This window comes from Boleophthalmus pectinirostris, unplaced genomic scaffold, assembly GCF_026225935.1.
Source record: "Boleophthalmus pectinirostris isolate CB_2022bp ecotype Guang Dong unplaced genomic scaffold, ASM2622593v1 HiC_scaffold_18, whole genome shotgun sequence".
Taxonomy (NCBI): domain Eukaryota; kingdom Metazoa; phylum Chordata; class Actinopteri; order Gobiiformes; family Gobiidae; genus Boleophthalmus; species Boleophthalmus pectinirostris.
In genome coordinates, this window is record NW_026571133.1 from 26,492,477 (window position 1) to 26,515,418 (window position 22,942).

Genomic DNA, 22,942 nt, shown 5'->3' on the forward strand with positions numbered 1-22,942 from the left:
CAGAGGCAAGTTAGTGGCAGGCCCTCCACCTGAGAAATTATCTTTAAAAAAAAATAGCAACATGGTCATAATGTTACAGCTCATTTGTGTAAAGGTTTACTGAGCAATCAAACCAGTCCAACTGTTTTGGAGAGAAACTTTCATAAATATTTTTTATGTAAATAAATACAACAACCCCTCACCATTCAGGACTATTTTCCCTAAAATGTCTGACTAAAAGGACTCTCAGTTCAGACTGAATCTCCCTCTGTAGTTTTGGCCTATACTGATTGATCTACTCTAAGCTCTACATGGAGAAAAGTCAGATTTCAAATTGCATCTGAATTATTTGGGGTAAATACAAGAATAGGTATAGCTGGTGTCCCTGGGGATGATCTGATAGACAGCAGATTGAGCATTCATTGGGTCTCAACAATGAGAAATGTCCTTGTTGTTTTGGAGCACAAACTGGTCCAGATTAGTATCAGAATGGGTGATTGGACTGAAAATAAGTGGATTACAGATTTCAGTTAATGTTAATATGCCCATGAGATTGAGAAGGTGAATAAACAGAAACTAATTCAGAAATATATATGGGCCCTTATCAGGGCTCTCTGAATTTTATAAATAAACAAAAATCTGCCAAATGTAAAAAAAAAAAAAAAAAAAAAAAAAGACCAAAAAAAAGACCAAACTAATTAAATTAAACTGAGGGAATTTTCTCACAAAGTAAAAAAAAAAAAAAAAAAAAAAAAAAAAACTTATTTCAGGTTCATATAAATAAAAGAAAATATTCACAGCCATGCACTATAACTTTTTTCTGGTGTACAAAGTCTTCTGGTCCAGGCTCATATACAGGTGCAAAAAGCTTGAGGAGCTGTTGCTGTGTCTCTCACTGTGTTAAATGAGCATCAGTCCACACAAGTCTCTAATGAGTTCTGAGAGATGTGATGCCAGTGGAGAAACATTGAACACAGCTGTTTTGAAGAAGGATTTCTTCAAAGAAATGTGAAGGGTCAAAGTTAGCACACGCAATTCAGAGCAACACTGCTGAACAACTGCTGGAAAAATAAGAGTGTCTGCAGGCATCAACAAGAATGCATAATGGACTTGAGAAATAACCAGAAGTGGCCATGAATGCTGACAACAAGCCCACCAACACCCTAAATATATCACATAAAATGGAACTTAAAAAATGATGTGGCTGAGTCAGTATTCTCTTTCTGCAAATCCTAGTCCTAAATAATAGTTGAAGCCTAAATGTACCTAACTTGGACTCAGTAACTTCACCATGCAAGGCAATAAACAAAGTTAAAATAAAACAGAAAGCCTTCATTAGCATTACATCAAAAGCATCCAACAGAATTTGTTGGCTCCTCTAGAATTTCCCTCTACACACATTCATTCAACTGGGAAAAAGTGTATTAAAATTGCATTAAAAGCGCTTGTCTCTCTTTTCCAAGTGTCATATGAATCTCATTAGTGACTAAATAAAAAAATGAGTGCCTTGTAGAAGGGAATACAAGATATAAAGGATCCACACAATGCCAGGATATTTCTATTTACTCAAATACACATTGCCATATCCCAGCAACAGTGTGTATATAGCGAGCTGGACATTGGGAACAGTGAATAATGAATTCGAATGTACTCATTTGCAAGCAACCTGTCAAGCTTTAGCTCTGATGGCTGCAGATTGGTTTAATAAATTATGAGTTAATTTCTCCCAGGCTGACGCTGTCAGGAGCGGGCATTGAAATGTAAATACAGGCTAACATATATACTACATAAACTTGATCTATTTGTTTTATTTATTTATTTGATTGAGACAGAGCATGTTAATGAACAAACATGGTACAATATGAATGTTAACACACCAGATTGTAACCTAAGGCTAATTTCCATCCATTGTCCCAAAGGGCTGAGGTCACAGGGGGTCAAACAATAAAAATTGCACACCCCATTTATTACACAGTTCCCATTATTGCACACTCCATTCATTGCACAAAATATTACACAGTCCAGTCATCGCGCAGTTCCCATTATTTTGCTGTCAGTTTAACCACACATTCAACACATGCGGATAATAGGAGATCAGTTAAAATCACAGTGCAGCTATACATGAGAACATGTTTGGTTTGACCATAACCAGTTTTTCATTTGAGCTTTAAAAGAGCTGTACATAGGGCATTCTCTCAGCGTTAGTGGAAGACTGTTCCACAGATTTCCACCTTGGACAGCTAATACATTCTGACCAAAGGTGGTTCATCTCTGGGGTATGACCAGGTCCCCCCTGGTGGTGGCTCGTGTAGTCCTTTCTGAAATATCTTTGAGTTTGATGTACTCCTTTAATAGTGGTGGTGTGGGGGAGTGTAGGACCTTAAAAATCAGACAAGCAATTCTAAGTTTAACCATGTTGCTAAAATCCAGAAGCCTGTGCTTTTTCAGAATGTGACAGTGGTTGTAGGAAATAGGTTTTTTATCAAGTATTTTCAGACCTCTTTTATAGAGGTTTTCAATGGTGCTTCAAAAAAGTGTTGTGGGGCAGGCAAGCGACCAAATAGTTAAGCAATAATCTATGTGAGAGATAATCATGGAGTACAAATAAGTTTTAGCAGCATTCATGTTTAAGTTGTTCCTGATATTATGATTATTGAGCTGGATTACCTGGGACATGTGATGCAAAGTACATTTTAAATATTAATAAATATTAAAACTTACATTACTTTAGAGTTCAGTATAGTAGTTTTGTCTTCATATAAGCTATATTGATTGAATCACCATCCCAAAATATCAGAAATATGGGATACATATGAATATGTTTTTTTTATTGTAACTGTGACTTTAATTGTGAATCATTTTTGGATGCCATTTTCTAGTAATATATTTTACAGTGTAACAATACTTCCCACTGTGAGTAAGTTTATTATTTGGATCACTACTGTTTACATATTTTATTTTGGAGTAACTGTGTTCTTGAGTACATATTTTGGCTACTCTACCCACCTATAATAATGCATATAATTGCATAATGGTAGGGAAAGAAAAGAGTACATAAAACATTCTGTCTACAGTAGCAGTAGTAACAGTGTAAAAGTAACATTATGCTCAGTAATGAAGGGTCTTTTTTTTTTTTTTTACAATTCTTCTAGGATGAAAGATAATAATAATAATTTGTCCAGACTCTTGTCTGTAGACAGATGGAGTCAGTCATTTCTGAAAATGTCACAGCATGTTCCAGTGACAGAGGCTATTTGTAACTGAGAGTTTCAACCAGAGAGGACATTGTGAAGAAATGTAGAAAAACCACACTCAAATCTCCTCGGCATGAAAAAAATGCATGTAAATATATCAAAATCAGTCGCCTTCGACAATAAAAAGTGAAGAAGATTAAACATTAATTTTAGTTATATTAGTATATGAACCCCCTGTGGGTGAAGTCATAAAGTGAATCTTTCACATGTTCTTTAATCAGTGATCAACTAGAAACATCACGCACATTAATATATTCTTCCTGTCAGCCATAAAAACAACCATTAGGCTATGTTGACTTATTTTGCTAAAATCACCAGGTAAATAAACCAATGACATAAGTTTGTGTTAGTGGGGACTCTACGTTGTGAACATAATCACCATGCCATATGATGTGTCAGAAGCTGACACTGTCATGAGAATTTACAAATGTGTGAGAGGCAGAGGAAAGAGGGGAAGAAAGAGAAGATGGCTGCTGTGCCTGGGGGCAGAGAGCACACACAAGAAGACATTTTAACAATTATTCTCAGGTGAAGGTGTGAGAGAGAGGAATAGCTCTCTGAACATCAAAGCCCGCCTCTCAGAAGACATGTTAGATAACTTCAAAGTCCTCAGACTGCAGCCAAGAGGTGCTTTCCTATTGTTTTATATGCCAATATGTTTTAAGGTCTATTGAGTCAATAAGAAGAAAACAAGTATCCATTACCCCAGCACCAGGCCTTGTCCTCTGCAATATTATCATCTCTCGTATGTTCAATTATTGGGCAATAACAGCAATGCTTTGCATGCACTTTATAGTTGGCTATTTCATGCAGCCTCACATCTATGTCATTTTGAGAGCCAGAATTAACTTTATACTGTACTGAACATCTAGTCTGTGCTCTCATCTCTGCTTGTCTTGGTGAGTTAAGTCTGGCTGTTATTTGAGGGACTTAACAGAATTAAGCCCACTTAGTTTTTCCGACTAAATTTTTAACTAACAGTATGGTAGACTTTGGGACATGTGTCATGTGTCTCACAGTTTTACTTGGTTGAATACTTTAGATTTTTGTAGAGCATGGCCGGGTGAATGTGACATCATGCTCTAACCGCCATATACCGTAGGCCTATATGTACAGGTAGTACAGGTTACTGGTGGTGTGCCTCGAAGAACAGGCTTAGTGAAAATTGATGAGCCAACTGAAATATCACCTCTACAAGTGCAAGAATACAAGTGTCAATGCTATTAGGAAAATGTTTTGTTCCCATTGAAGGTAAGGCTGCACTACGCTGTTGCATCGTCAGAGTCGCCCAGAGTCTGATCCGTGGCTTCCATATTGAGGTGGTAATTTGATAGCCATTGTCCCCCACAGAAGAGACAATCGAAACCTACCGGCACTACTCCTCTTGCCATCAGTTTATAAGGACTTTGCAACTTTGGGAACTTCAGGAGAAGCTGCTGACAGATTCAAATGAAGAATAACCTCTGAGGAAAACGACGCGCGTGGGATAAAACGCAGTGTCCGAGGAAGGGCTACGGTCTGTTGCGATGCTTTTAATTGTGTTAATAGGAGTCTTTCTTGACTATTGTCGTGCAGCTGTCTTTACACATGAATGGGCCATAAAAATCACTGGGGACCAGACGATTGTCAGTGAGATTGCAGAGAAATATGGCTTTTCAAACATGGGTCAGGTAGGTTCAGCCCTTGGGGCCCACACCTGACACGGTGAGCTACTTCTAGCCTTTATTTATTAGTTTAGTTTAGTTTAGTTTAGTTTAGTTTAGTTTAGTTTAGTAATGACGCCGTCTGACTCTGAATAACGTGCGACAACAATGATTTCACTTTGTCACACAACGAAAATGCATATTACTAGAAAGGTTAACGTAATCAAAAGGCAAGATGAAATAATAGGCTAAATGTAATAACAATATCTTAAAATAATAGTTCTAATAGGTCTATATAGAATATAATAAACCTAGTAATAGGCTATATGTAGGCTTACATCTGTGCTATATACTGAAGTGCGGCACTGATTATAGTTTAATTTACTGTGTAAATTAATAGATTTAGGCAATTATTATTATTATTATTTTTTATATTAGTCTTAATAAAAAAGTAGGCTAATATAGGTTTGATTCTACACTGTTAAATGTAGCCTACTTTGAGATTATGCAAATGTCACAGCTTTATTAAACATAGTATTTCTACACATTACGTCACTGTCATTGGACAGGTGTATGCATAAAGCCACAGACTTTGGCAGCTTCCCAAGTGGCTTGTGTTGGGATCAGGTTGCTCAGTCTAAAAACCACCACAGGTATAGGGTAGCCTTCTGTGTGAAAGATAGCAAGGACACTTTCATAATTCAAAGGTCTTTAGTACAGTAACAGAGCAATGACGAGCATTAACATGCCTTCAGCTAAAATTTAACTCAAATGATGTCTTTGTTGTCAGGTTGGAGACCTGACGAGTTATTACAGGTTCTGGCACAATGAGACGGCAAAACAATCCACCATGTCCAATGATGGACTCACGTTTGCTGTCTCCAAGGAGACTAAGGTAAAGTAACCTGATAAAAGGAGGACGAGAAGACTTGGCTGCATTATTAATTTACTTTGTGTCCCCACGTTCCCAATTAATGACACACAAGCAATAGTCTCTACACCATAGACTGAATGTATATTTTATACAGTCTGCGCTCTACATGTGACCAGCATCTTACCCTTGACACATTCACAAAATTCACATTAGAAATACAGTACTGTAGACGCTTTGGTGAAACGTCACATGTGTCCCAGACACAGTGGATTCAGTGTCTAATAGACTTGTTTGGAAAGAAACAGGAGAAAATCTTCCAGTCATTATGTGACTGGCTTTTCAACCACAATTCAATTGCTCCTTTCTCTCTCAGGTGGAATGGCTCCAGCAGCAGGTTGTTCAGAAAAGGGCAAAGACGGCCTCTGGGGTCAGGCAAATCTACTCTACCAAACACTTCTCCTCTTTCCATCTGCCTTCAAAACAGACGACGCCTCTGCACCTTGACGACCCAAAGTGGAGCAGCCTGTGGTTCATTGTAAGTCTGATTTTCCCTTTTAAAATCAAGTATGAAGAAACTCAGACAGACAGGACCTAAAATAGAGAGTTATTCTTATCTAACGGACAGCTTGCTTTTTGCTTCACAGCATTGCAGCGACAGGGGCACAGGTTGTCGCTCTTACATGAACATTGCAGGAGCGTGGAAAAGAGGCTACAGTGGGAAGGGTGTTGTAGTGTCTGTTCTAGATGATGGGATAGAGGGAGCGCATTTGGATCTCAAGTCAAATTATGTGAGTTTCCTGAGAGAACACCTTTCTCCTAAGAAGGGATATTAATCATAGACAATTTGGCAGTGCTGTGAGTGTGTAGTATACAAATACTGCATGTAGCTTTTGGAACAACAGTCTGGACTAAGAGAATATGCATGAAATCTATCATCTACTTTACTGTAAGGTGCCATCTACTTTATTGTAAAAAAGACGTTTGTGATTTGTCTTACAGAAATAGACGCTGCTGATGTCTCATTTTGTGATGTTACTTGTTTCTTTTGCTTAGGATCCTCTCGCCAGCCATGATGCAAACAGACCTAAACAAACACATCACATCTCTAACTAGTAGGTTTTGATATCTACCTGTTCTGCAGTTTTCTATAATTAATGCATGCTTTTCTTTCTGTTTGGTAATTACATGCAGATATAGATGCAAATTCTCTATTCTGGATTCTGTCTTCTCAGTGTCTTGATGTAACAGAAATAGCCCATCTTTCACTCATACATATGCATCTAACCTCACGTTCTCCATCTTTCTCTAAAGCCATGGGACTCAATATGCCGGAATCATTGCTGCTGCAAACAGCTCACACTGCACACTTGGAGTTTCTTTTCATGCAAGAATAGGCGGTGTGTGTGGAAGTATCAAAAATGCTGTAATAAAGGACATTTGAAGGTCATAACATGTCTGCTGCTTTTCTTTGCAGGTATTGATATGTTAAGTGAAGATGTGACAGACATTGTAGAAGCCCAATCACTAAGCTTCAAACCACACTACATAGATATTTACTTGGGCACCTGGGGACCTGAAGATGATGGCATCACTCTAGAGGGACCAGGGCCTTTGGCAAAAATGGCACTGCAATATGGCATCAAAACAGTGAGAGAATATTTTGTGACCATATTTAGCATGAACACATTCTTGGATTGTCTTCCCGAGTGTGGCAGAAAGTAACTCCAGATTTGTAAATATGTTACATTTACAGTCTGTCTTTTGTACTGTCATTTTCATTTGGAGTTGTCTCCATCTAGATTTTGAATTAGCAGTCAAGATTATTATTATTATTTCTTGTAACTTTATTTGACTGGACTATCCTTTATAATAACATTTACATTTTTAGGGTCGACATGGTAGGGGCTCAATATTTGTTTGGGCCTCAGGGAATGGAGGACTGTCAGGTGACCACTGTTCCTGTGATGGCTACAGTAGCAGCATCTACACTGTGTCTATAAGCCCCACCATGTGGAGCGGGGCCAGGCCTGGATTTCTGGAGCGGTGTCCCTCGACTTTAGCCACAGCCTACTCTGGGAGCGAGGTGAAACCCATGGTGAGAACTGAAAAATAATACATCTACTAATTGTACTCTTTGTATAATGTTCTTTATCAAACTCTTCATAGATGACTGCTGGTGAACATCAGACATGTGTTAAGACACCCCCAGCATCTTCCCTGTCTGCTTCTGTGGCAGCAGGTGTCATTGCTCTCACTTTAGAGGCCAAGTAGATAACCATCCCACAAACCGGTACATTACATGAGGACAAAATGGCATAGATAAATATATATTGTTTTTTTTTTTGTCAGTCCTTTGCTAACCTGGAGAGACATCCAGCATATTATTGTTCGCACATCAAAGACGGAGCATCTTGAAGCACCTGACTGGAGAATAAATGGAGCAGGATACAGAGGTTCTCCAAAAAGCTATATACTTGAAGTGTATTTAATGCAAGTTTGACTGTTATTTAGTGTCTTAATATTTAATGTATCATACCTTAGTGAGCCATCTGTATGGCTTTGGGCTGATGGATGCAGAGCACATGGTTAAAGAGGGTGAACATTGGAAACAAGTCCCTTCACAGCATATGTGTGTAGAAGAGGCTCCTGTGCAGCAAATCAGGTAACATGCAACAACAAACGATCCCTGCTTTGGGCTTCTCCAATCCCTCCTCGCCTTTTTTTCACACTTTATCTATTTCTGTGTTGACACTGCTTTATGCTCACTCTTGCTCCTTTGTTTTTATTCTTTTGATTTTGCAGGTCTGTGTTTGTAGTTTTTCATTCTCATTGTTTTTCATTCTCTTTGCTTTCCTTTTCTGTTGACAGGACTATTTACCCAGGCTCTGTGTTGACATCTGTGTACGAGACGACAGGTTGTGCTGGCAACCCTCTGCAGCACGTGGCTTATGTGGAGCATGTCATTGTCCGTGTTACCATCAATCACCACCGTAGAGGCAACCTCTTCATCAGACTCCTGTCTCCCTCTGGCACCATATCAGAGCTGCTAGCACACAGGTAGCTAAGAGTGGGATCTCAAGAGCTGTCCTTAATATTTTCTTTTTGTTTGTGTTTTATATATTCACATTTTAAGATTTGGATTATGATGTTACAAAAATGTACAAGTGGTTGGCTCATCATTTCTGATGTCAGGTTTGAAGTGTTCTTGGAAAGCAACGTGTTAGATACCTTAAATTAACATTTATTTTAATATTTATAATATCTTTATTCAGGCCACTAGACACCTCCAGTGAGGGCTTTCAGAATTGGGAGTTTATGACAACTCACTGCTGGGGAGAGCCTGCAAAAGGAAAATGGACCTTGAAAATAAATGATATTTCATCCAAATCACACAACATAACATATCTAGGTTTGCCCTATCCCTTCACTGTATTTTAAGTTACATTAATACACAGTAGAAGTTTGAAACTAACTGTAGTATGTGTGGTACTTCTAGGGGCTTTAACAAAATGGTCTCTGGTGATTTATGGCACAGCAAAGCATCCATATGTGCCTCAAAAGAGTGTGCGTTCAGCAGAACCTATTGATAATGATCTTTTGGAAGAATATAATGGTAAGTTATAATCTTGATGTTGTTGCTTTGGGATGACAGTCCCCTAAATCTAAAATGTAAGATTAGCTATTCATGTCTTTTACAGGACCCTGTGATGCAGAATGCAACAGTGACGGTTGTGAGGGACCTGGCCCACAGCAGTGTGTAACATGCTTACACCTTTTTCTCAAATTCAAAAACAACACTAGGTTAGTCAAAATTTTTATGTAATTATAATTAGATAGTTAGCTTGTTGTTAGTCTACATGTTTGAGGAAATACATACATTTCAAAAAGATGTCTGACATAATTTGTGCTTCTCGAGGCTGTGTGTATCAGAGTGCCCAAAGGGATTTTGGGGTGACCGTCGTCGTTGCAAGAGGTGCTATGCGACTTGTGAAAGCTGTACTGGGAGTCGAAGTAACCAGTGCACAACTTGCCAATCTGGGCACCACTTAACTGAGGGCACAAACACCTGCACAACCATCTGTGGAGAAGGCTATTATCTCGACCATGGTCGTATTTTCTGTTTGATCAGTTACTATCTGAATGTTTGTGTGTTATGAACTGCAATGGAAACACTCTCTTTGTTTGAACACCTGGACACCTGTTGTAGGTTTCTACTTGTGTGAAATGTCTTATGGGTGTTTAAATCTGACAATTGTAAAAGATAGATTTATTTCTAAATATTTGGATAAAAATAACAAGAGAAGCACTATTCTCATGTGAAGTATGTGATGTGAATGGACTGTTGGCTAATAAAAGAGCAGTTGAAAGCTGTGTGAGTGAAAGATTAATCAGACTGATGTGTGTTCTCATTTCTTCACAGATGCAAATATGTGCAGGAAGTGCAGTGAAAACTGCCTCAAGTGCACAACCTTCAGCATTTGCACAGAATGCAAACAAGACACAAGGTAAACCCAATCACCTGATGCATTTGATACGTTTAATTATTTGAAAACTGTGCTTCTTTTGTAATTTTTTTTTTTATAATCAATTATGTGCAGCACAATTACAAACACATTTACTTTCTTATGGCGTAATCTGTGAAGAAGGAAAACATACCAATCATAGCCTTTTTCTGTGCCCTCAAGACCAGACTTAATGAGTCATTGTTCAGTGATTGTCTATGTCACCTTTCTTTTCACCTTCAGTCTGCAGGGAAATCAGTGCTTGCGGAGCTGCCCAGCAGGATTTTACCATGACAAACAGGAAGGCATATGCAAGCCCTGTCACAAAGCATGTGCTACTTGTGCAGGTGGGTGTCAAAAGTCCACCTATGTTATAAATGTTAAGCATTGTACATTTCATTGATGTTTATGGGTTGTGTGAACTTGTGAAGTGACTTTAAAAATGATGTGTCATTCGACTACAGGCCCAGGGGTTGAGTCTTGCAAACGTTGTGCAGAAGGATATTTAATGGAGGAGTGGAGGTGTGTGCACTCCTGCAGCGCTGGCTTCTATGCCACAGAGCCAAGCCCAGAGATAGCTTATGGGCAGAGGATATGTAGGAGGTGAGCATTGGTGTGTGTTCAGGTGTGGGTGGTTTGTTTATCTGCTGATTGCAGCCCTTGGCCTTGGCTCCATTGCCTGCGTTCATGCTTGTTTTGATGCTGGAGTTTGCTTTTGGGTGGATGGGAGGAGTTTTAATCCCTTTATGGACTTCTGGTCTTTTTGGGGTTGTGTGTTCTATTCCTCAGGTGTGACGCCAGCTGTTCGGCCTGTGTGGGACCAGAGCCGGAGAACTGCAGCAGATGTTCCAGTGGTCATAGCCATCAGGGCGGAGTGTGTGTGCTCAACACAGAGTGTGAAGAGGGTCAGTCAGCTTGTACCTTTTATGACATACTGCACTGAGTTCAGATATACAGCAAACTCTCAGAAGGGAACTGAAAATATGTTATTCTTTAAAGTAACTAGTGTAGCCAAAAGGAATGTTGTTAAAACAAATAGTATGCTATGCTTGTTATTAAAAGGCTTAATTAGTTTCAGGTTAATTCCTAACTTTTCATCTTGGCATGTTTACTAGGCGAGTATCCAGACAGTAATAGGAAATGCCATGCATGTGATGCTACATGTCTGAAGTGCACAGGACCACAGAGTAATGATTGCATCAGCTGTTCCTCTTCACGGTGAGTTGGACTGATTCAGAGTCTGAACAGTGTCCCAACAATGTCCCAATGCAATCCATATTTTACTGCATTTGAAAAGAAATGGACAAAATGTAATATATACATTTCCATTGAAAGTTGTGCTGTGGTAGCTAAGATAGTATTTTGTGTTGTTTTGGTTATAGATCTCTGGATGAAGGTCACTGTGTTCTGAACTGTGCAAAAGGCAAATACCAGTCAGGAGGACAGTGTCACATGTGTGACCACACCTGTGCCACCTGTTCAAATGCAGGACCCGCCAACTGCACCAGCTGTGACACCGGTAAGGACAAAAGCCTATGCTCACATTATGTTGGTATTGATTGTCTGTTTAGAGCAGTTTCAGAACATCATTTTCATTTTGTATAGACAAGTTTGGTATGGATCGATACCTGTTCATGGGCCAGTGTGTGGATGTCTGCCCTGAGTCTTTTACCACACTAAAGAGAAAAGCTGCGAGCCATGCTCTGACCACTGCAAACTGTGCTCTAGCCCCACCCACTGCCTTAAGTGTAACTCCTCCTACTATGTTTCTGATGGACTGTGCAGCAAGCTGGAGTGTGGAGAAGGTAACCAATGTGTTCATCTGAGTTATTTTCTTGCGGTTATCTGACTTGGAGACAGGAACATCAGAGTGACCTTAAAAACATTGTCTTCACCTGCCCCAACTACCCCATACTCACACCATCTTGTCTTTTCCATGCTTGTTTTCTCAGGGGAGGTGGAAGATCCAGATTATGAGGACTGCATGGCCTGCGAAGAAGGCTGCAAAAAGTGTGTCTTATGTAAGTCACTGCACTTTAACCTTCAGAAAGTTATGAGCTTCAAATCATGCTCCTACCTTGCTTCATGATTTAACATTGTTGTTCCAGTCTGATGAAGAGTTTGCTTTTGTCTGCATTTAACAGATAACCCTAGGCATTGCCTGTCCTGCATAGAGGGTTTTTACAAGTAAGGTTGTGTGCCCTCCGTGTGATCCCCTCAGAACATGCTGTACCTCTTACTTTATTTCTATCTTTGAACTGATGAACTGGTTCTGTGTGTTTTGGATGTGTCTGAAAAAGAAATTCAGGGTTTCAATGTTCAAGCATCTGTTATCAGTTTTCAGGAAGGTTGCTTCAAAAACTGTCCAGCAAAGACGTACAGTGTGGAGGAGGAGATGACTTGCATCCCATGTGATGAGAAATGTGTGAGCTGTGACGAACATGAGTGCTACTGGTGTGAAACTGACCTGTTCTTATCAGGTAAGACCACTGCCTCAGGTTAGATGGCCATATGTTGCTTAATGTTTGATGCAACATTTTATAGTGAATTACACAAATGCAGTTTCAACATCAAAATGTATACTGCCCTACATGCTTGCCATGCTTACTAATTAATATAAAGAAAAATACACAGTATTACAGTATATAAAGTAACTCAAAACAAACAATTTGTCCACATTAAACATATTTTAAAAAGCAAATATGCTTACTTGTTTTCAGAGGGTAGATGTGTTGAAGTGTGCCCTGATGGTTTCTATGGTGATGAGGACTCAAATGACTGTGAGGAGTGCCATTCAGATTGTGTGAGCTGTAGTGGGCCAGAGGAAGATGACTGTAAATTCTGTGAGGAAGGAAAGACGCTGGAAAATGGCCTGTGTGTGTTTGAACATGAAGCCTGCCCCATGAAAACCTATCGCAGTGGTAAGAACTATATATATATGTCTTTTACTAATCCCACTGTCCGACCATAATGAAGCAGGGATTTGGGCACTTTCACAGGTGCAGCAAGAAATCATTGAAGGTAATTGGTCTGCATGACACTTCCACTGTCAATTTTAATTTCTCCAAAGAATTATTTCAAAACTTTAAACAACAAGAACATCTTAATTAGTGCAGTTAAACTAAGTGTAGAGTGGGAGATGTCCTCACATTTTCATCTGTTACATTTTATGATTAATGTTAATTTTAAATCTTTACTTTAACAGCAGCACTTCCTGAATGTCCATGTTAAATTGATGATGATGTGTATGATTATGTTAGATCAATTTAGTTGTTGATTTGTAGAATAATATAATGGGGGGGCCTTATTCTCAGATGATGGGGCATGTGAGGATTGCCACCCTTCCTGTGAGGCCTGCTCTGGAGATGAGAAAAATCAGTGTACAAAATGTGCAAAAGGTATCATTATATTTTTAATACAATGCTGTGTTGTTGTGCAAGTTAACAATTGGACCTCTGGATATGCAAACCGCCATACATTTAACGAATGTTTTCTCGTGTCAGGCCGTTTTCTCAGCCCACAGCAGTCATGTGTGTTGAAGTGTCCAGGGGGATACTTTGCAGATCGGATATCCAGTGTCTGTGAAGAGTGCCCCTTTGGCTGTTTGACATGTATGGACGCTCAGCACTGCACACGCTGCCAGAGCACCCGAAATGCTCCATTATACCTTCAGAATGGCCAATGTGTTGAACAATGTCTCAGGTTAAAAATCAACAAAACATTCAATTGCACATTCTTTTACTGTAGTGTTTAATCCCTGTCTAATAATATTTAAATTTTTTCACAGGGGTTATCCTGCTGGTTTAGTGTGTCGAAGTTGTGAGGCAGGATGTGCTTCCTGTTTAAAAAATAGCACCCACTGTTTAAGCTGTGATTCTCCTCTTCTTCTGCACAAACACCTCTGTGTGGAGGACTGTCCTGCAGGCCATGCAGTCCGAAATGGAGAATGTCACCATTGTCCACCTGCTTGTGCAGAGTGCAATCCAGTTGGACAATGCATTGGTATTTTAAATATTTGAATCTGTTTTCATTATGATTATCTTGTAACTTAGCATTAACATCTTTGCACAGAATGTGAAGAGTATCATTTTCTGCTCGAGGGACTATGTGTACTAGACTGTCCCGATGGGTTATTTGCTGATACGGAGCAAAGGGAGTGTTCCCATTGCCACCCTGATTGTAGACTGTGTGACGGACCAAACAGCAATGACTGTGATAGCTGCATGGACTCTCAAGCCACGCTGCACAATGGGGCATGCCTAACATCCTGCCCCTCACACACCTATCAGGATGACATCTCAGGAGACTGTAAAGGTGCCACACACAAAAATAACTGTTTATCTTTCATTCTGGCAATATTATCTGACATTTCTCATGCATTTCAAAATCCTCACCTTGTTCACTACAGCAAATCAACAACACATTCACTGAAACTGCATTTCATGTTTTATACAAGCCAATGTCCTTCATACATTCTCTTAAACTAGAACTTAAACTGTCTGCACCAAAAATAACACTCTATTTGACAGCTGTCAAATCTCACTCACTCTGCACCAAACTCATGTGCAGTCTGATCCCCAGAGAAATACACACTGTTCTGCAATGCTATCCAAAAGCAATTGAATTTAAGTTTCATATAATGTAAGCACATGTTAGAAGTAAAATAGTATATTTTAGTGAAGCATGGATGAAGCTCTGTCAAAGCCCTAGAAGTTACAAATATTTTCATCAGATAATCTATATTATACTCAGACTAATTGCCACTTGACAGCTTTAACCTTTTGACTTTTTGAAACAGAGTGTGATGCCTCTTGCCTCACTTGCTCTGGGCCATACAGTGACTCTTGTACTAGTTGTAGAGATGACTACAGACTGGAGGGCCATAGTCACTGTGTTCCAATGACCCACTCAAAGTGTACAGATCAACAGTATGTGGACCAAAGCGGGGAATGCCATCCATGTCATAAATACTGCCACAGGTGCTCTGGGCCTGGTACAAATCAGTGCCTGACCTGCAACCAGGGTCATCTCATGCTCGGTAAGTCAGTACTTGAAAACCACAGCACTTCCTGTGGCTGAGGCTGCTTATCTGGATAATATCTCTGCAGATGGTACCTGTTTGGATCGATGCCCAACTGGCTACTACCAGGATGATATGGGACTAAAATGTGAACATTGTCATCCCTCTTGTGAGTCCTGTGTGGGAAAACACAGCCACGAGTGTCTTTCCTGCAAATCCAGTCTTTTCCTTGAGGCCAAAGAGTGTGTTGAGACCTGCCAGCATGGGTAATTCAATCCTCACACTGTCCATCTGTTTTATCCGTGCATCGTGTTTTGAGTGGTCATAAAGATTTGACCTTGAAAACAACGTCTTAAAAATACCCCAACCTTTTCTGATGTGCTGTGGTTGATTAGGTTTCATTTGGGAAAAATCTAAATTAAGTTGTGTCAAATGTTACAAGCCAGTGGAACACAATCAGTAAACTTCTAAACTACTATACTACATACTACTACATCTACATCTACTACTAATGTGGCAGGCACTATGGAAACCCGGCCTCCAGGATGTGTGAGAAGTGTGACCCCAGTTGCAGTGAGTGTCTTGGCGCAGGAGAGGACAGCTGCCTTACTTGTACTGTGGGCCTAGTTTATTTGCGCAAAGCTGGACGATGTCTTCCTGTGTGCCCTGAAGGATACTACAATGATGCTGAGCACGGGACCTGCGAGCCTTGTCATGCCACTTGCAAAGCTTGTTCAGGTTTGTAAAAGATAGAAGTGATTAGGTGACAAACTATAATACAAACCAGAATAATAGAATAATTTAAAGAATAAAAGAAAGAATATATGATAATTTATTGCAATAATTCACAATAATGTTGTTTGTCCTCTTTAGCAAAAGAATCACATTCATGTCAGGCATGCCATGTTGGATACAGATTGACAGATGGGATGTGCGAATCAATGTGCTACAGGGGCCAGTATCCTGTAATAGAGGTAAATTTACTAGTTACTAAAGTTCTAGTATTTTATAATTAAACATATGCCATTATCCTATAGCATATAACTATATAGACATAAGAACCTGTAGCTTGACATTTTTCTATTAAAATTTTTATGTATGCCTGTGAGGAATTAGACAAGCAAAAAATGACAAAGTTCAAGAAGCAGCACATTTTTATTTCAGTAGCTGATAAAATAGCCTCATGCAAGCTCATTTGTTCTCATTAAGAGCATGGAGCTGGCTTGTGAAGACTGTGATGCTTCGTGTTTGGAGTGCTGGGGCCAAGGTCCAACCAGCTGCACCTCATGTCCTCCTAAGGCTATGCTCGAACCTGGGGGGCGCTGTCTGCTTTGTTGTAGCCATGACAACAAGGATGGGGCAGATAATAAACGGCAGCAGGACTGTTGTAACTGCACTGAATCTCAAGGTATGAAGAAAAACTGTTTGGCTAATTGGTTTATTGTACATGCAGGGCAAACAGTTCTAAGGTGAATAAATTAATGTACATTATAGTATGATTATACATTCATTCATTAATATATATATATATATATATATATATATATATATATATATATATATATATATATATATATATATAGTTACTTTACAGCATATAATCTGTTGCATTTTTTTCTAGGAGAGTGTATCGTCAGCACGAACTTACCATTCAGAAATGATGAAGAAGAGGAGGAGCGAGGGAACTTAGCTGTATTCATCACTGCTTGTGTTCTACTGGTGGTTGTACTGGTGGCTATTGTCTTCCTCATTAGACACTCGCGGTCAAAAGGTGCAGCCCGGGACATTCCCCTTCGTGGCTATGAGAAGCTGGGCTCAGGCGGGTTTGGAGGGGGAGGCAGCAGACACGGCTATAGTCCAGCCTCCTCCACCTCTTACAGTGGACATGCAGGCTCATGCAGTGGCCGCTTCCAGGAGTCCCAAATGGTGGACTTCAGTGACCGACGCTTGGGGAGTAAGAACAACGATGACGACGATGATGATGAGGACATAGTGTACATGGGCCAGGATGGCACTGTGTACAGGAAGTTCAAATACGGACAGCTGGGAGACGACAATGAGGATGAGCTGGAGTATGACGATGAGAGCTACACTTTTCGATGAAAGAGGAGAATAAGTCATACATCTTTGTGTGTCTTTGTGTCTGGCCCGAGGGAAAGGCCTCTTTATCCCTCATTGAATGTGAATCTACAAAATGAGGCATGAAAGGCTATTTATATTCTGTAGTAACTGTGTACTCGAGATGCAATACACCTCACTGTATTAACCTCAGAGTACTATTTTGCAATATGGTGGTGAAGTTCACATAAATTATATTTTTCCCTAAAATAAAGTCTCTATATATATTAAGCATTGTTACACCAATTGTTTATAAAGTTTGACCTGTCATGGTTGTTCCATGACAACTGCTTTTTACTATGCAGCTGCAACAAAATAATTCATGGAGCTTACATTTCAATATTTAAAGAAAACAAAACAATGGCGTGACTTAAAATAGCATTACCAAATGATATGGCTGATATTGTTATATTGCTATGCACAATTGATAAGTGATAAGCTTAAATATTCATATGAAGTGTTGTGATGTGGTGGGTTATTGTTTAAATAGTGAGTTTTTGTTTGTGTGTTACATTTAGTCGTTTACACCTTCAGATGTCCCTGACAGTATGTAAATGCTAACTTTCCAATAGTTTAATAAACAAACGTCATCAGACACACAAACAACATAGTCTTGGTACAGTTGCTTGGTGCAATTTTATTGAATTACTCGACTCAACTCTATTTATGTTTTTGCACCTCCTCCATACCTTACAACAGTAAAACAGTGAAGAGACATGCACGGTTCTACAGAAAACACACGCAACAAGGAGCAGAGATGACATTGTGCTTTGCAGTCCCTGTGTTTCTTTTTCATTATGAGGTCATTTCTTAAGTTGGCATTATTTTATAAATAGGTTTAGGAAATGACTAAATTACTAACATCATTTAAATGTGCATTATAAAAAATAAATTAAATAAATAATTACAATAATTTGATAGACCTGTGTTTGTTTGGCCACAATCACTAGCACAAAGTTATGCTACGCCTTGTGCTCCTCTAGAGGCTACTTAAAACTTTATACATGTCTAACTGAAAAAAAAGTGTCATTATTGCTCCACAGCTTCACATGCTCACAACCAATATATTCTAGATTTGAATGAGTCAGTGCAACGCGCTGTCAAGTCTACAATGTTACTGTTTTCAAACACACATCAAACAACAACTGCTGTGGCTGATACTGAGATGATTCTACTCAGTGTGGTGACTTACAGATATACAGAAGAACTACATATAGTGCTACAGCAGCCATAACAATGAGACAAGATGTGTAAACAGGCACTATTAGTAGTATATGGAACGTTATTTAGGATGCCTGGCTTTGGGAGTTGCTAGTTGCAGCTTCCTCTGCCCTGAGAATGAGAGAGAGCAAGAGACAAAGAGAGCATGAGGAGAGATGAGGAAAAAACAATAATGACATTAAAAAGTGGTGAGTGACTTTAGAAACAAGAATGTTTGTCTTGTGTGACTGTGTTTAAATGTGTCACAGGAGGACTTACTGTGTCCTGTCAACTGTTGGCTGGGGTCCCAGCAAGAAACTATTAACTCTTGGATAAAAGAGAGAGATTGTTAGAGGAGGATGTATTGGTGACAAATGTTGAAATTAACTGATAAATGCTATCACACATGCAAGTTATGATTTGTTACACAATAAGTCAGTCCATTAAATATCAGGGCAGTGGATCACCTGATAATAAAGATAGTCTTATTTAAGTTCATGATAAATGAGGCAAAATTTGTTTAGTTAACATTTTAGAAACTTTTGCTCTGCTCTTCCAGTAAATACAACTAATGACAAATTAAGTTGGTCAAGTTCCAGCCAAAGAATGAAAAAATGTGCTGTATGATAAATGAATGAATAAAGCAGCAGCAGTGACTAATGCCATGAAGAAAAGATGAAACAGAAGAGTGTGCTTACTTGGAGTTCTCTGCTTCCTTCAGCTCTTTGTCCAATCTGAATGAAAAGAGTTCAAGAGACAAGAAAATTAACTAGGTTTGAAACACAATTAAAGGTTTTGAGTGGGCTCACCTGATGATGCACTCTGGGATCTGTATTTGTTCCATTGGGATTAGCTGCTGCAGCTCATCCAGACTGCTGACATACTTTATCTTACTGCTGAACTTGGCACTGTTTGGGCAACATAAACAGAAAGCTGTCTTTACAGGTATATTAGATCTGCTAAGCTATAGCTTGTTGACAATTTTAAATCTAATGCTGCATAACATGTATAGAAGGAAGATAGTAGTGAGCAAGTTAACTTGCTATGCTATGACATCTATAGCAGGTAAGGGATTTGAGTGTAAAACTAATCTCCACATATTGCACAAGTTGTCTGAAATGGGAAGTAACTATTATTGAAATCTTATACAGAAGCAAATGTTGCTAAAATCAATAAAAACAGTTTTTGACAAAAATGTATCAAACAAACAAAAAAAGAAAGAAAAAAAGAAAGAAAACAAATAATGACAAAAAAGGAAAAAAGAGAAATGCCAAAAATGTCAGTACTTTACCTTATGAAAGGTTTTGTGATGGCTAAAACAGTCCTGATAAACCATGATGGGTGGAGAATAATAAAGGATTTCAAGTTCTTTCTGAGCCTATTGAAAGAGGATATAAGGCTGTAATTTTATTTTTTAATAAGTGTGTTTGTCTAGGCACAAGTAAACACACCTTCTATCAATCATCTGATAGCACTTCTTGAGCCAGCCCAGGCCCGGCATTCTCCTGTGTGGTGTGGCCCCATTCAGATACACAATCATGTAGTCCTCTGCCACCATCAGCTCCAGAGTGCTAATGACATATCTGTGCAAACGACAAAGACATCATGGCTCTCAATCAGCTCACAACAAAGTGTCCACCGAGCAGAGAGAATTCTTTATGAGCCTAAGAGAAACTCTTTTTAATAATTCATTTAGGAGAAAAACATACGAGTACATTCAAAATCCAAATGATAATGAAACAAAAAGTGACAAGTGCTGACAATTAAATTTACTATTCAGCTAGCAATATTTTTTCATGTGATGTCAGTTGAAGAAATGGTAAAGGTGCTGCTGTATGACATTTGTCTCATAATCTTTCTAATTTCAACTGCTTTTAATTTCAAAGCACAATAAAATGCTAGTCTTTAACTATTTTGCCTCAAATATTGAGATCTACTAAAACTTAATTATATAACTAAACAAACAGTGTTCACATAACCATATTCCATTATTTTCTTCCAAAATGAAACAGCATGCCATTCGAGATACAAGATACAACAGTCTTACTTATATATTGGCTAATTCTCTCTTTTTACTCAGCATACTAAACATTACATCTGCACAGTGCAACAATAAATATTCTAGGTAATACTTACAAAAATAAGTTTTCCATAATTTCATGATAGTCAGGTAGATCACTGTCTGGCAGGAAACAAGCAGCAAAAACTATGATGGCATTGACTCCGTTTCCATAGTAACCTTAATAAAAAACAAAGACTTTATTTCTTCACTCATCTTACTATTGCAAACCAACCAACATTTTTGCTGTTTTTAAGAAATGTCATTGTACTTATTTTTCATTAACTCCAAACTACAGAGAAAAAGAACAGAGGGCATAAGCTGCTTCATCGGGCCCCAAAAAGAAAAGGCACTGGTGACATCAAAGACCAAAAATATTTACATTCAGAAAGTTCCTCAAACAATAAAACATGTTTTCAGAAGGTTTTTGGTACACTTTTAAGCAAAAAATCTTTAAATTATATCACTCAGTTGTATAAAGTTGTATAAAAGTTCACCTCCATGTGATATGACTTTCATATATTGCTCAATGATCTTCATATTAATGCGATGCTCTTGCTCTCCAATGATGACAGTTCGCCACAGTTTGCCATCCTGACGATCCTGACGCTCTTCCTCAGCACTGTAAGTGGGGATTGTGTTATAGGCATCACTTGTTCCACTTTGAATGTCCACCTTAGGGTCTAAAAATATAAATAAATAAATATAAATACAATAGTACAACATAATACACTTTGCACACTGGTATTTAATATTAAATTATATAAGGTGCTTCTCATGATTTTGTACATGACAAGCCATAATATTGATCTAAAAGGTCTTAATTATAGTAGTGGGTTCACTGATTCAGATTTTTGTCTTTCTTGTGTCTGAAAAATGACTTATGTGACATTTTTGAAATGCAAATATAAATACAGTGTGATGAGTGGGTCTGGGGGTTAGATGTAAACTGAACGTACTCAAGCCTTAAATAGAGGACAATGCAGGATTACGCAAAAATGCAACACAATTACAACAAGGTTAAAAGCTCATAAAGGTTTATTGTTTTTTTAAGATGTCACCACAGCGTCGTGACTGACCCACCTTCCCAGTCCATTTCGTGGTCTGTGTAATCGAGGTAGTCTCCTTCTTCTGGAGTGTCGATGTCATCCACATTAATGTCCAGATCATCTGGAGTCTCACCCAGGTCATCTTCACTCTGGTCCAATGACAGGCTGATACGAGGGGCTGACAGCTTCTTCCTCTGACTCTGACCTCCTTCTAGAGGTAAAGAGGTGGGAGGCACTACACACATGCACAGAAGTCAATTAAGTGCCATGAGCATTAATGGGATTTATTAATAAAAAAAAATAAAAAATAAAAAAGTTGATGTATCCTCCTCTATACCTGGTCTGCCTTCAGCTCCTTCAGAGTTCATTTTAGCAAAGTCTGTCCACAGGACGACCTACAGGTAGTAACAAATAAACAATCATAATTATTATTATTATAATTTGTGGCTCAATACCAAAAATCATGTAGTCCACTTGACTATGACAATTTGTTTTTATGTAATATATGTTATGTATGGTGCACAATTGTTATTCAAAGCAATAATACAACATCCATTATTAATATTATACATACAATTATGCTGCTACTTAATCCACCAGTCTAACAGTCTCTCTCTGTAGGAGAAGGGCCATGCAGGGCAGTTGAATGGAGGCTGGGAGCAGTGCAGGATTGCTTCCATGATCTGCACTGTTGCCCTCTTCACTGCCTGCTCATTGCTCTTTGTGCTGACTGAAATAGAATGACTACAAGCTCGCCTGTGCACAGATCAAATGATGCAAATTCTCTGTGTCATGTGCACAGACACGTTCGCATGGAAATGAAAACCTCTTTTTGACTGAAATGGGCTATATGGCACTTACAGAAAATAAAAAAGCCCACACCATAAACAGTCAAACATTAGCCAAAAAGGCCCTATTTGAGCATCAATAGGAGTACCACTTTAGAGGTGATGACATGCGCCCGTCCCTCTCCCCCTTCCTCTCCCCCTCCCTCTGCCCCTGTTTCCTGTGCGCAGGCTTAGGAATAGGAACACATTTCATTTGTTTTCTTCCTTAATATATTACCATGTACTTACCGTTGCTGAGTCACGTGAATCTGCAAGTCCGTCTGCGTTTTAAACCATTTGTACTTGTTGTCACCTGCTTATTTCCTGCTCTCTTTTCCTTGGAGGAGATGCTCGACTTGCAAACAGCTCACAGCTTCCACCATTTTGTGGTCACGTGATCACGGCTTCTTCCAAATA

General features: G+C 38.9%; 2 protein-coding genes across 2 annotated transcripts; one reads left to right on the top strand and one right to left on the bottom strand.

Moving 5' to 3' along the window:
- The first annotated feature begins 3,820 nt into the window (after window positions 1-3,820).
- On the top strand, window positions 3,821-17,412 carry LOC110157503 (proprotein convertase subtilisin/kexin type 5-like). The gene is given in 39 exon segments (XM_055154179.1): window positions 3,821-3,860; window positions 4,809-4,903; window positions 5,667-5,771; window positions 6,124-6,285; window positions 6,395-6,538; window positions 6,804-6,862; window positions 7,062-7,147; window positions 7,225-7,397; window positions 7,639-7,845; window positions 7,917-8,017; window positions 8,100-8,203; window positions 8,292-8,412; window positions 8,619-8,807; window positions 9,023-9,159; window positions 9,247-9,363; window positions 9,449-9,551; window positions 9,667-9,857; window positions 10,171-10,255; window positions 10,496-10,599; window positions 10,717-10,855; window positions 11,042-11,157; window positions 11,368-11,470; window positions 11,635-11,771; window positions 11,858-11,914; window positions 11,917-12,057; window positions 12,205-12,273; window positions 12,397-12,439; window positions 12,590-12,732; window positions 12,973-13,173; window positions 13,567-13,650; window positions 13,756-13,954; window positions 14,040-14,254; window positions 14,324-14,566; window positions 15,051-15,290; window positions 15,361-15,538; window positions 15,793-16,010; window positions 16,146-16,246; window positions 16,482-16,680; window positions 16,894-17,412. Coding segments are annotated over 39 exon segments (5,631 nt in total). The 3' UTR covers window positions 17,376-17,412.
- A 508-nt stretch (window positions 17,413-17,920) lies between these two features.
- On the bottom strand, window positions 17,921-22,924 carry prune2 (prune homolog 2 with BCH domain). Its single transcript, XM_020921856.2, has 11 exons — window positions 22,775-22,924; window positions 22,036-22,093; window positions 21,733-21,933; window positions 21,147-21,332; window positions 20,727-20,829; window positions 20,042-20,173; window positions 19,882-19,968; window positions 19,400-19,498; window positions 19,289-19,324; window positions 18,870-18,917; window positions 17,921-18,722 (listed from the first exon to the last, which is right to left on the bottom strand). Exons 2-11 carry the CDS (start codon window positions 22,064-22,066, stop codon window positions 18,677-18,679), a joined length of 969 nt encoding a protein of 322 aa, XP_020777515.2. The 5' UTR covers window positions 22,067-22,093; window positions 22,775-22,924; the 3' UTR covers window positions 17,921-18,676.
- Between the last annotated feature and the right edge of the window lie 18 nt (window positions 22,925-22,942).